Source organism: Plodia interpunctella, chromosome 18, assembly GCF_027563975.2.
Source record: "Plodia interpunctella isolate USDA-ARS_2022_Savannah chromosome 18, ilPloInte3.2, whole genome shotgun sequence".
In the NCBI taxonomy this organism is placed as follows: Eukaryota; Metazoa; Arthropoda; class Insecta; order Lepidoptera; family Pyralidae; genus Plodia; species Plodia interpunctella.
Genome location: NC_071311.1, coordinates 6,536,558 through 6,548,909, shown reverse-complemented (window position 1 = coordinate 6,548,909; position 12,352 = coordinate 6,536,558). Strand labels below are relative to the sequence as shown.

General features: G+C 38.4%; 2 protein-coding genes and 1 non-coding gene across 5 annotated transcripts in view; 2 read left to right on the top strand and 1 right to left on the bottom strand.

The window, feature by feature from the left end:
• Dhc98D (Dynein heavy chain at 89D) overlaps positions 1-10,325 on the top strand; it is a 53,088-nt gene extending 42,763 nt beyond the window's left edge. For both annotated transcript variants that reach the window (XM_053758700.2, XM_053758699.2), the window contains 15 exons: positions 191-299; positions 746-909; positions 1,295-1,387; positions 2,120-2,298; positions 3,057-3,216; positions 3,780-3,981; positions 4,209-4,351; positions 4,537-4,695; positions 5,055-5,226; positions 5,620-5,751; positions 6,690-6,849; positions 7,173-7,392; positions 7,788-7,967; positions 8,309-8,455; positions 9,728-10,325. In XM_053758700.2, coding sequence (XP_053614675.1) covers positions 191-299; positions 746-909; positions 1,295-1,387; positions 2,120-2,298; positions 3,057-3,216; positions 3,780-3,981; positions 4,209-4,351; positions 4,537-4,695; positions 5,055-5,226; positions 5,620-5,751; positions 6,690-6,849; positions 7,173-7,392; positions 7,788-7,967; positions 8,309-8,455; positions 9,728-9,874 — 2,367 coding nt within the window. In that variant the 3' untranslated portion in view covers positions 9,875-10,325. The remainder of the gene's footprint in view (positions 1-190; positions 300-745; positions 910-1,294; positions 1,388-2,119; positions 2,299-3,056; positions 3,217-3,779; positions 3,982-4,208; positions 4,352-4,536; positions 4,696-5,054; positions 5,227-5,619; positions 5,752-6,689; positions 6,850-7,172; positions 7,393-7,787; positions 7,968-8,308; positions 8,456-9,727) is intronic.
• On the top strand, positions 4,037-4,155 carry LOC128677989 (5S ribosomal RNA). The gene has a single exon (XR_008405592.1). It is a non-coding gene; the product is annotated as a 5S ribosomal RNA (ribosomal RNA).
• A 44-nt stretch (positions 10,326-10,369) lies between the features above and the next one.
• Positions 10,370-11,920, bottom strand: Ufsp1 (UFM1 specific peptidase 1). 2 transcript variants are annotated; one of them, XR_010370145.1, is made up of 5 exons: positions 11,775-11,920; positions 11,523-11,693; positions 11,086-11,295; positions 10,455-10,746; positions 10,370-10,416 (listed from the first exon to the last, which is right to left on the bottom strand). XR_010370145.1 is itself a non-coding variant. In XM_064436535.1 (4 exons), exons 1-4 carry the CDS (start codon positions 11,886-11,888, stop codon positions 10,600-10,602), a joined length of 642 nt encoding a protein of 213 aa, XP_064292605.1. In that variant the 5' UTR covers positions 11,889-11,920; the 3' UTR covers positions 10,370-10,599. The 2 variants fall into 2 exon arrangements, 1 of the variants encoding a protein (XP_064292605.1); XM_064436535.1 differs by having other exon boundaries at positions 10,370-10,746.
• Positions 11,921-12,352: the final 432 nt, after the last annotated feature.

The following is a 12,352-nucleotide window of genomic DNA, read 5'->3' as shown; positions in this document are numbered from 1 at the left end:
TAAAGTTTTAGTTATAGATATGTACTATCTTTTATTTTAAATTTAACATCCTTGGACTTCGTGATTCTCTCCTATGATTCCAAACTCATTGATGTTAAGAAAACTTTACTCGGTCTTCAGCTGACAATAGCGAACAAATCTTCCAAATTTAAAAAATATTTGGTATTTTACTCAGATATCATTCCTTCAGGTGTTCTCATTCGCTCTCCGCAAAGCGATGCCCAACGTGATCCTCGCTAAGCGACTGAGGAACATAATCGACATGCTCACCAAAAACGTCTACGACTACGGCTGTACTGGTATGTAGTCTATATATAGAATTTTCTTCAATGACTTGGTCTCCGATCGCTGGTTTTAGTGTACCTCTTCTCTTTTCTGTTTCGCTCTGTTACTTTCTAAAACTGTAAATACTAAAAATCACATCAAGGAATAATATGATATATAGATTACAATTTTCAATTATTTTTATTATCCAAAACATACTGGATGGTTGTCGATAAAATAAAGTCAATGGAAGAAATGTTAAATAACACAGGGTTACATAAGCATTTATATACCAAAATTACTATATTGTATTTTGTAATATTATCTCACATTTGCGAGACGAGTTTCCGGCGTTGCAGACAACCGTTGATTTCATACAATATTTTTTGTCGTATACGCCTAGCGAAAATCATCTCTTTCCTCATGTGGTAGCTAATTATATTGGTACACAAAATAAAAAACTCAATGACCTGATATCCAGGTATATTCGAGCGGCACAAGCTTCTGTTCTCCTTCCAAATGGACATCAAGCTGCAGCAGAGCGACGGCCTCGTTAGCCAGATGCAGCTGGACTTCTTCATCAAAGGAAATGTTGCTTTGGAGAAGGCAGCTCGCGCTTCACCAGGCGCCTGGATTCCATCACAGGTTTACAGACTAAGTAGAAGTGGTTGATTCATTAAGTAGTCTGATAGATAGTTGGAATTCTAGTCACGTCTCATGTAAATATATGCAATTCTGTAGTGTTTGCCAATCACTCTCATCTGAGCGTTTTCACGGTTCTTTCCCCAACCGGAATACAGAGCCCAGGCCGTTACCCTTATTTTTTTTCACTTGCATGTTCACTTTGCATGGTCTTCGGCATTCACAGTAGTCAGACCTTAGTAATAACTTCTTATTTCCATTAATATCTTTTTTCCACAGACAGCAGACCTCTTGTTTAGCTCCGACAGCCTGGATCCTTTCAATACAAACCCAATATGATTTATATTCTAATAATCTAGCTGTTTCTGACTAAATGCTTTGTTAACAGGGCTGGCAAGATATAATGAAACTAAGTGTAGACTTCCCTGCGTTTGGTGAGCTACCCGACCACATCACCAGAGGGCTTGACGCTTGGCAGGAGGTGCCTACATATTTTTATTATTGTTATGATGAACCAGCTTTTGCCAGCTGGGAATAGTTATTTTTAGGATGAAAGGTCTTCTCCAAACTTCAAACTAGATGCATTATTTGAAGAAGATTGGTTGAGAAGATAAAGCGTGAAGAGGTAACAAAACTTACTTTCGCATTTATAATATTAGTTATAATTAGGATAGGATTACGATTATATGTACTAAGCGAGACTATTGGCTATGGATTTTTCGTGAACAAGGTACTAAATAATGGTAAAAATACGCTACAAACCAAAAAACTTTAATAAATAATGTCATTCGTAATGCATATTACACTAATATAATGATATTTGAGTAAATATAGGACCAATCATAGTTGACTTTTATTATTTGAAATATTCATTCAGCATCTTAGCTTTCAAAAAGCAGCAAATCTCAAGTAATAATTTTAATGTATTTTAATTTGATTTCTCAATGTATACTATTATTATAAAGACATAAGCGTTTGCGAGTTTGTATGTTTAAGGGGGGATAATCTCCGTAACTACTGAACCGATTTCAAAAGTTCTTTCACTATTAGAAAGGTACTACATTATTCAAGATCGCTATAGGCTATATTTTTATCTCGAAATTCCCACGGGAGCGAAGCCTCGGAAAACTTCTAGTTTTAAATAAACAAATGTATGGAGCTTATAGTCTGATTTTTTTTATAATTTTAAGCATAACGACATTATCTTCGACAGTGGTTCGACAGCGACACGCCGGAATCGAACGAGATCCCGAACAACTACCGCGAGAAGTTGGAACCGTTCGAGATACTGATGCTGCTGCGGTGCTTCCGAGTGGACAGGATCTACCGCGCGCTCACCGACTACATCACGGTCACTATGGGCGAGGAGTACATCACGCCTCCCGTCATCAGGTACGAGGGCTAACGGGATAGAAGTTGTTGTAGGCGCTGGTGTTAAGTAGCATGGACCAAATATGCTAATACATACTACTTTCATATTTGGTCCATGATATAAAGTATAGTAAAACTATACAGGGTTTTTTTTAAAACACCATCAAGCTCGCAGCACTACTTAGAGGTAGAGAGCCGACATTTTTGAGTTTTGATATAACTCAATACATTCCTTACATTTGTACTTGACTCCATGTTTTCGCCTACCACCTCACCCGCTCGCATCGCTCGCTATCCGTATTGAGGGTTTAGCATTAGATAGTTTCAGTGGTGGTAGTGTAATGATTAAGATGCCCGTCTGTGGATCGAAAGGTCTTAGATTCGTATCCTACTCGTGCCATATGCGTTTGTATACCAATCTGACTCATATATGTATGTATAGTAGATTTCATAGACCACCACTTGCTTCCGGTGAAGGAAAACATCGTGAGGAATCATCCTGCACACTGGTGAACAGTTAGGTTCACATGTACGTGACTACTTGCCACTAGATAGATGGCTTGCCATGGTAAGAAGTCGTAAAAGTCATGTCAGATGCCTTTAGGCGACTTGAATGAAATCTTGTGTTAGCAATAACACACTCGACATGATGATTATTCGTCAGTAAAAAACTAATAAAACTCGTCGAACACACGTCGTTGTTTGATGCTATCTAGTACTCCGAGGTAGCTATTTTTTTTAATTATGTATTTTTTAACTTATCACGTTTTTCCTCGCAGTTTGGACATGATAGTGGAGCAGACGACTCCGTTCACGCCGGTGGTGTTCATCCTGAGTCCAGGGTCGGACCCTACAGCCGACCTGATGAAGCTGGCCGACCGGTGCGGCTTCGGCGGCGGCAAGTTCAAGTACCTCTCGCTGGGACAGGGCCAAGAAGGGGTGAGACAAATATAATGGCAGCTCCACACAAAATCAAATCATTTATTCAGAAATTAGGCCTTCACAGGCACTTTTTCACGTCATATTCTAATTTAAATGATGACTGTCACCCATGCGCGAACATTGAAAGATCAGCAATGTAACTATCTATATACCGAATACGCCGAAGTTCGACTCTGGCGACAGTGTGGAGCCGGCATAATAAAATCGCTTTATTGCTATAGTCCTTTTACCGTGTCAATTGTAAAACCTAAAACCTACCTCTCAATTCGGAGCCCAGGGTCCACTTTCCTACTTTTCGTCTCCACTTCACACGGGCCGGCGTCCCTTATAGACAAGCAAACCATTGGCAATATTAGCAGCCTTTCATATCGGAAGTGGTCCTTCCGAAATACTAGTAAGTAATTTGTAGCTTTGAGAATTGATATACTCGTAAGTACTTACCTATCTATAAAAAATTATTAATGTATACTTGTAAAAGTGTCTGCTCATAACAAAACTAAACACAAATGTTTTGTGATAATGTAAAAATATCACAAATTTAACTTCTTTTTCTGCCACAGGCGGCGCTAGCATTGCTCGAAGGCGCGATTTCTCACGGCCAATGGCTGATTCTCCAAAACTGCCACCTTCTCGTGTCCTTCCTCCGAGAACTGGAGAAACAACTAGAGTTGATGGAAAAGCCGCATCCAGAATATCGATTGTGGCTGACTACTGATCCTACACCGACATTCCCCATTGGCATTCTACAAAGGTCGCTCAAAGGTACGATAAATATAAAGTAGTCTCTAAATAGTTCACATATTTCAAAACGATCGTCGCCAACGTCCATACCACGTTGAAAACACCGGTTCTCGTCTGATCACCGAAGTTAAGCAACGTCGGGCGCGGTCAGTACTTGGATGGGTGACCGCCTGGGAACACCACGTGATGTTGGCTTTTTGCATTGTTGTTATCCTATAATTACATATTTTTTAAATTTATTTTTTCAGTTGTAACGGAGCCACCCAACGGCCTGAAGTTGAATCTTCGCAATACATATTTCAAAATGCGCGCACACGCATTGGAAGAGTGCCCGCATCCGTTGTTCAAGAAACTGGTCTACGTGCTTGCATTTTTCCACGCTGTTGTTCAAGTAAATCATTATTTATTACAGAAAAAAAATATGCATTTTTATTATAAAATATTACTTATAGTTTACCGTTGTACATTTTGTTTTAGTTTTTGCTAATAAATAATAGAAATTTTGATAAAAATGTGTTCGTTCCGCCCATTTTAATTAGTTTTTGAAAAGTTTTGTATAAACCGTTATTTTCACAGGAACGTCGCAAATACGACAAGATCGGCTGGAACATCTCGTACGACTTCAGCGAGTCCGACTTCGTCGTGTGCATGCAGATCCTGCAGTGCTACCTCGAGCGCTGCCAGGCGGCCAAGGGGCCTATACCCTGGGCCACGCTCAAATATCTCTTTGGCGAAGTAAGTTATATGTATAGGTTTAAAAGCCGGCACAGTTTTATCAAAGAAGCCTCGCCTATAACCAGTGAAGCCACTAAATACCGGAAAGAGAGGTACCCCGCAGCATCATCCATCCCATTGTCGGCGCACCTGGAGCCCATCTACCTTAACCGACATGGAAGTCTATCAATAGGCTCTGATCCTACTCACTAATGTGCCTCTTGTCATACCATGGCACACTTATCTACTACCTGCTCACTGAAGAACCTATATATGACATCTCACAGAAAGTGCTGTTTTGGTGGTGTTCTCACAAATTTAGGCGAGACGACACGCGAATGAATAAATTATTTTTGAATCTGAATTGTTTGCGTTCATAGGTGATGTACGGCGGGCGAGTGATCGACGACTTCGACCGACGAGTGGTGCGCACATACATGGAGGAGTACATGGGAGAGTTCCTCTTCGACAAGTTCCAGCCCTTCCACTTCTACAAGGACTCCGTCTTCGACTACGTCATACCTCCGGACGGGGAAAGAGAAGAGTACATTGGTTGGTTTCTTCATTCCAATGTTATCTTGTCAATTCATCAAATAGACATGTCATTGCCACGATGTGTTAAAATAATAATATTAATAAAAATGTTCAAAAAAATTCTACGCGGACCATTGAGGAATACAAAAATATGAATCAATCTAATACGAAAAATAAAAAAGTAGATCATGAAAAACTACTTTCAAATAACTAATTTATATGTGCGAGGACGGCTGAGAGCAGGGATGTATGAGTATTAACAATCAATACTAATTAATGCGATTTTGCTAACCGAATACATAGAGAACGCAATGAACGACACTTTTGTGCGGACCCTGCATAGACGGGAAAAGATCAAGAAGAAGAAGGACAAGCTAATACATACCTAAATAATAAAATGTTGTTTCACAGAATTCATCGATGTCCTACCGTTAGCGAATACCCCTGAGGTATTCGGGCTACACCCCAACGCGGAGATAGGCTACTTCAGCCAGGCCGTGCGCGAGATGTGGGGGCATCTCATCGAGCTCCAACCGCAAACCAGTCAGTACCTTCATTTTCTCTCCTGCTACGCCCACATTTATCACGGCACGATCGTCGTCGCCGAATGCTACCCGATGCAACCTAATAACGTTTTTTTCTTACAACTATGTGAACAATCTTACCATGTCTTTTTATGATTTTATAGTACTAGAAATAACATAAGACTTTTTTATAAAATTACTTATTGGTATATAAACGTTAATCTACTCTAGAATGATTGAACTAATGTTTGATATTGTTTCCACAAAATTCTACGAAGATGTTTATTACGTAAAATATCTCCACAGTAAGTCTTGTAAGATTGAACAAATCAACACGTATATCTGCAATCACTGAAGGTATAATCTTTTGTTTGCTCTCTATTTATACTTACAAGACTAATGGACTTTTTTCTATATTCTCTCTTTACTTATACGTTTACGTTATTTATTTCACGCCGTCAGTACCGAAAGCTGAATGTAAGTATAAAGAAGTGATTTTACATTTTCTCATAGATGTTTATGTATGTAAGTTAGTTACAAAGAAGGGATTTTATATTTTCTCATATGTTCATTTTCTTCTTATTTTCATCCAACTAACAGTGAAAACCGTAACTGGTAAGTTTAATGCAATATCTTCTATTTCAAGAATTTCGTGTTCATGTAAGTACTTTGCTTCCGTGAGAAATTCTGGATTACACTAACAGGAATTTCGCAGGGAAGCAATGTACGTATATGCTATTCCAGAATATATTCTACCCGTGTTACACAAAAACACGTGTTACAATTTCACGTATTACGTAATAGATTTTGCGTCGATTAACAAACATCCTTACACACGTCCAAGCTTTCGCTTTTATAATATTAGTGAATGAATGAATGAACATTTATTGCCTAAAATTAAACGCGATTGCTAAATTAGTGCTTAGTGCTATCAAAATGGCTGATGATTGTCCCAAGGCGAGGGTGGCGGCGCGATGAGTCGTGAAGACTTCATAGACACGATCGCTGTGGACGTTCTGAGCAAGCTGCCCGCGCTTTACGAGATTTGGCGCGTGCGCAAGCAGTTCGAGATGAACATCACGCCCACGCTGGTCGTACTATTGCAGGAGCTTGAGAGGTATCCTGCATTATATTATTATAATTGATTAATTAATAAAGAAAATATTAAAATAAATAAAATATAATATTTAAAATGGATTAAATACATTCGCTCTAATGCCGACAGAACGAAGAATAGATGTAAGATTTGGTAATAGATAAGTACAAAGTGCCAGCTGCAAAATAAATGGTTCATTTAAAGTTTTAAGAGTCTAAGGTGTCTTATAATTTTAAACCTCAGCAATCAGACTAAGATCTAATTAACGTTTAGACGTTTGCTGTGGGATGGATTTACTTAGTTGGTTGTTTATCAGTCCAGTCTATCGAATCTAACTCTTTCAGATTCAACCGCCTAATCAGTCGTATGCGCACGACCCTATCTCTCCTGCGCAAAGCGTTAGCCGGTGAAATCGGCATGGACGCCGTACTCGACAACGTCTCCTACAGTCTGTTCAATGGACAACTGCCAAACGTGTGGCGTGCTCTCGCGCCAGCCACTTGTAAGGGCCTGGGCGGGTGGATGGATCACTTCATCAGCAGGACTAAGCAGTACTCTGATTGGGTATGTTTCTTACAATATTACTACAAAAAGATTTAAGCAATACCAAAATATACTTATTATCAACTAAGAATTAAAAGATACTAATTACTAGAAAAGTACATGACATATAAAAATGGAAGCTGTTTTGACTTAGATTATCGTTTAAAATCTTTTCTAGACAGCTAGTCTTTCGGCTCTGTTATGCAGCATTCTTCCAAGCTGGTGACAGCGAAGAATAAACATAGAATGTGTTAATTCCTTCTCAATGCAGTGGGAAAACACAATAAGCTGGATATTATTTTCATATGCGTAGGCATAGATATGCAATTTAGCAGTAGATACCCATATACCCATGTAACACTATTGGCACCTATCATACCAGCATGAGCTATCCAAAATTTTTATCGCTTTTTCAGGCAACAATAGAAGAACCAGTGGTAATCTGGCTGTCAGGGCTTCACATCCCAGAGTCATATCTGATCGCGCATATCCAGATTGCGTGCCGACTGTACACGTGGCCCTTGGATCGCTCCACGCAGTTCACCAAGGTCACCAAATGGATCAACGCTGATGACATCGAGGAGAGACCAGTCACGGTAAGTGTATAGTATCTTCTAACTAGCTTATTGCTATCAGGTACAGGTACAACTAAGGACTGCCGGTTTTGAAGTTACTTGCAATAGTCTCTCCAGCCGTCGAAAGGTCCCTTCTCTACTTTATGGAAAAAGCTATTCCCTGTCGAATTCCTCATAAGTATGTAGGTATGTAAGGGTCGTTTTGGAATCGGCCGATCAACCAAAAATATGAATTGTTTTTGTTATTGGGAAACACTTATTTGATTAATGAGATTCTTTTACGGATAATTCTTTTGCTAGAAGATTCGTCTAGAAGACATAATAGTAGGTAGTTTCCAATGTGGTTTAATAAATATTTCCAGGGCTGCTACGTGCGGGGTTTGTACCTGGAGGGCGCTCGCTGGGACGTGGAAGATGGGTGTCTCCGACGGTCACACCCCAAGGTCCTAGTCACTGAACTGCCAGTGATGTACATCATCCCTATTGAAGCTCACAAGTTGAAACTGCAGGTTGGTATAATCTTCGTCACACATCATCACTGTTGCAAGTTGCAAATAATAACAGGAGTCTGGTCCACAAAGTAAAAGAAAAGAGGAGACTCGTATTGCCATGTCTTTACGCAGGGCTGAGGCAGACGAGTGGGGAAGAGGTACGGCCATGGCGACTCGTGGCTTTCCGAATGGAAAACAAGCTCCCCCTTCTTTAAAGAAGTGCACAGATGATGATGATATATATTTGGTCCGTAGTCTGTAGAAGTATATGACAAGGTCGTCGTACGAAACCGGATTAAAAACAAGCATAAAACAGCTCTAGACTCTATTCCGTTTCAAGTTCACCAAGCAAAAAATCCTCAAATGATCTTTAGCATGCAACTAAAGTGTTTACTTAGTACACAAATTGCACCTCAAACAGAAGATCATCTAGTAGGTACGCTGAAATTTTCCTCAATTTACATTGTTATAGCGTTCAAACGCATCAGACAATGCAAGGAAATCATTACTTTCGAAAAAAATAAATTGTAGTCTAGATTTAGAATATCAACGGAAGGCGAAACCAAGACCAAACAACGCCAAATCTCCATATTAGAATGTGTTAGCGCGTTGGTAGTTATCTCAAGCATAAAATATATCATATATATATCATAAAATAGCGACTGCACCGTCTGTATAGAAACTCGCGGCAAGGCCACAAACTGTAATGAAGCTACTGTCCATAAATGCCTCGTCACTAGTGGTCCGTCCCAACTTCGCTCGGGTAAAACCATAATAAATTATACAACTAACTTTCCTCACGACACACTACGTATTGGTGAGAACCGTACAACAATCAGTCCGATATAGTTTTTGAGTTTATCGCATTCATACAGATAGACGCGACATGGGGACTTCTTTTTATGACATGTAAGGATTATAATGTACTATCGACCCGACCCGGCTGCGATAAAACGATAATAAATTATACACCTAAACCTTCCTCAGGAATCATGCTAAGTATAAAAAAAACCCGTTGTGTAGTATAATGTATGCGTCTACATTCATTCCTTCCCACTACTGTGATATAAGTCGAAGCGCCGCGAGCGAGCGCTGAGTTGTTTACTAGACGGGGAGACGATAGAGCATCAGTCATGTGGCTGTGATATACAGTTACGTGCAAGGATGGGGCACGTAACCTCGCTCATATATTACACGTAGTTTTAAAGGTCTAAGCATACAAAGGGCAGACAGCGGGAAGTGACTTTGTAATACTATGTAGTGATTTGACAAATATAATGTATTCAACAGAACACGCTTCGCACGCCCGTGTACACGACGTCCACGCGCCGCAACGCCATGGGCGTGGGCCTGGTCTTCGAGTCCGACCTCTGGACCGCCGAGCACTGCAGCCACTGGATCCTGCAGGGCGTCTGCCTTATCATGAACACTGATTAATGTTTGATGATGGTGTTTCTAGTCAACGAAACTCTGATTCGTGTGGTTATAATGTAGACTGAACGGGAAAGTCCTTCCGGACCATAGTAGACCCACCAGGAAAGAAGTATACTTTTTATAAAATTTTATATAAGACTTTTTATATAATTATGTATGATGAGAAAAGTAAATTGATCATACTGGAGGGACAGTATCAAGTTTATAAAGCAAATCAAACTATTTATGAACCTGTTGAAATCAAATTGTTATCTACAAGACTTTGACAGCCATAGACTTAATTATGCAGTATGATAACATCGCAAGAACTTTGTACTCTACCTAGTGTGCGTAGTGCGAGTTTGCTATTAATATCTCTTATAAGAATCGAGAGTTTCAGAAAGTAGAATTATGTTTAGTTAATTTTTTATCTAGTCAGATTATCTTATACACCTATATTTAATGTATTGTTTGAAAAGAAGATAAATTGTATATATTTAGCTTAAATAAAAACTGATAACATTAAATAATCATTTTTATTTTATACTCCACACAGGTAAAATGAACTTATAAAAATAATATTCGTAATAATAATTTGTTAAACCAGAATAAAAATCAATGATAAAAAGTACATACCCTTTCACTATGACACTTTATTCAACACATTTGCAGTGGTATTTGGTTGGATATATGCTCGATGTTTGCAAAGAGTGCATGAGAATGAAGACATTTGCAATGAAAGTGTTAAACTATAAACTTAACTTTTTATATCTAACTTGTGGCAAGCATAAATTGTAAAAGGATGAACTTAGGAAGTCACGGATTGGATGCCACTTCACCCAGCCTTTGTTATGTAGGAACTCCTTTGACTCCTCCTTGCCCACATAGTGAGGGTCCTGGAAACCAACAGATGAAAATAAGTTTCTTAAGACCTTCACTTCACCAGCTCTATCACACCATTGCGACAGAGCTGTGTAAAGGTGAATTGGGTATGAAAATATTGACTTGGACTGTTTGAAGGATTATGAGGGAATATGGTCAGCTTAATCCAAAAATTCTAGATACAAAAACTACATAAATATATGATCTTATCAGGAGGATATTAATACATTTCTTATATGAAAATACCTCATGTTTAGATCTCCAGCCATTTTGACTGTTTTGGAAGATTATTTTTTATCACATCTATACATGATAAGCATATCCAGAAAAGGTTAAAATCAAACATGTCTTACCACAACTAACAGGCTGGTATCATTTCCACAAACCCTGACACCCATGATGCCCTTAGAGGAACAGTCCACATCCCCACCCATCATGATGGGGCTTCCAAACTTGACAAAATGAGAAATCAAACTGTCTATGATACTTTGCAATTCATCTCCTTTATTAACATGAATGATTTTGCATGGAATGTCGTACAATTTATCTATTACCAAACAGACCTAAAAATAATCATAAAATAACTTTAATAAAACAATAAAAACGAACATTCGCGTAATGACGGCAAATCTTTAAATCATTGGACACGTAATAATCTATTGGTTCTTTATATACCACTATTGATTTAACTTTTTTCTTTTTCCCAATGATTGTTTGAGAAAGAATAAGAAGAAAGAATGATTATGTTTGTAAATATTTTTAGGATCAATAAAATTGAACAAAAACTCGCTTCAAAACTGCCGATCCATTGTTTTGAGCCTGCAAATGATCTAGGTTTGTCTTCCAATTGCACCAGAATTTCCTGTATCTCTCTAATAGATGGAACCTTTTGATCTTCTCGATAGTTGTGTTTCACCCAAGAACATATCGTCTGCAGGGTGCGATAGCCACATCCCCAACCCTGAAAACAACAACATAACCTATCAAACATGAAATCACTTCGCATAATATATTAATAATAATAAAACAATAAAATAATAACCCTGTCGTCAAATCCATCGCACAAATAGTGATAATATTCATAGTTTCCTATAACAAAATAACAATCGCCAGAAATATCAGCAACTTCGTGAACGTTTGTCAACAAGTCTGACATTTTTTATTTGTTGTTCTGTTTGTCACTGCCATGATCATTCTTGCGATGACTTTGACAGCTTCAGCAAACAAAAGTTTCAATGAAGCAAATGCGTTAACAGAGGAATGCCATTTATGTATTCTAAGCACAAATTTAAAAACATTTGTTTTTAAAAACACAAATTTAAAAACATTTGTTTTTAAACTGTTAACTAAAATAGCTTAGATTTTATCTAAGCTATTTTATTTAACAGTTAGAACGATTAGAAAACGATTAGAACCTATCTTTCTTATTATCAACATTATTTTTAATATTCAGCCCTAAGAGCTAACATCGAATAATACAGCTAGATACTGTAAAAAGGTACGTACTCAGATTAACAGAATCCTCTTTTGAACCAGAGTGGTACACGTAGAACAGTTTGTGGTCTGGTAGGTTCCTTTTCTCGTTTGTGTTTAATTCATCGAACTGTCAGATCACAGATA

What these genes read in the sequence shown, in the direction of transcription:
- Ufsp1 (XM_064436535.1), bottom strand. Translation starts at nt 11,888, where the DNA reads ATGTCAGACTTGTTGACAAACGTTCACGAAGTTGCTGATATTTCTGGC. An exon ending in GCGATGGATTTGACGACAGG is followed by an intron (nt 11,694 to 11,774) that starts GTTATTATTTTA and finishes TGTTGTTTTCAG; the next exon opens with GGTTGGGGATGTGGCTATCG. An exon ending in AATGGATCGGCAGTTTTGAA is followed by an intron (nt 11,296 to 11,522) that starts GCGAGTTTTTGT and finishes GATTATTTTTAG; the next exon opens with GTCTGTTTGGTAATAGATAA.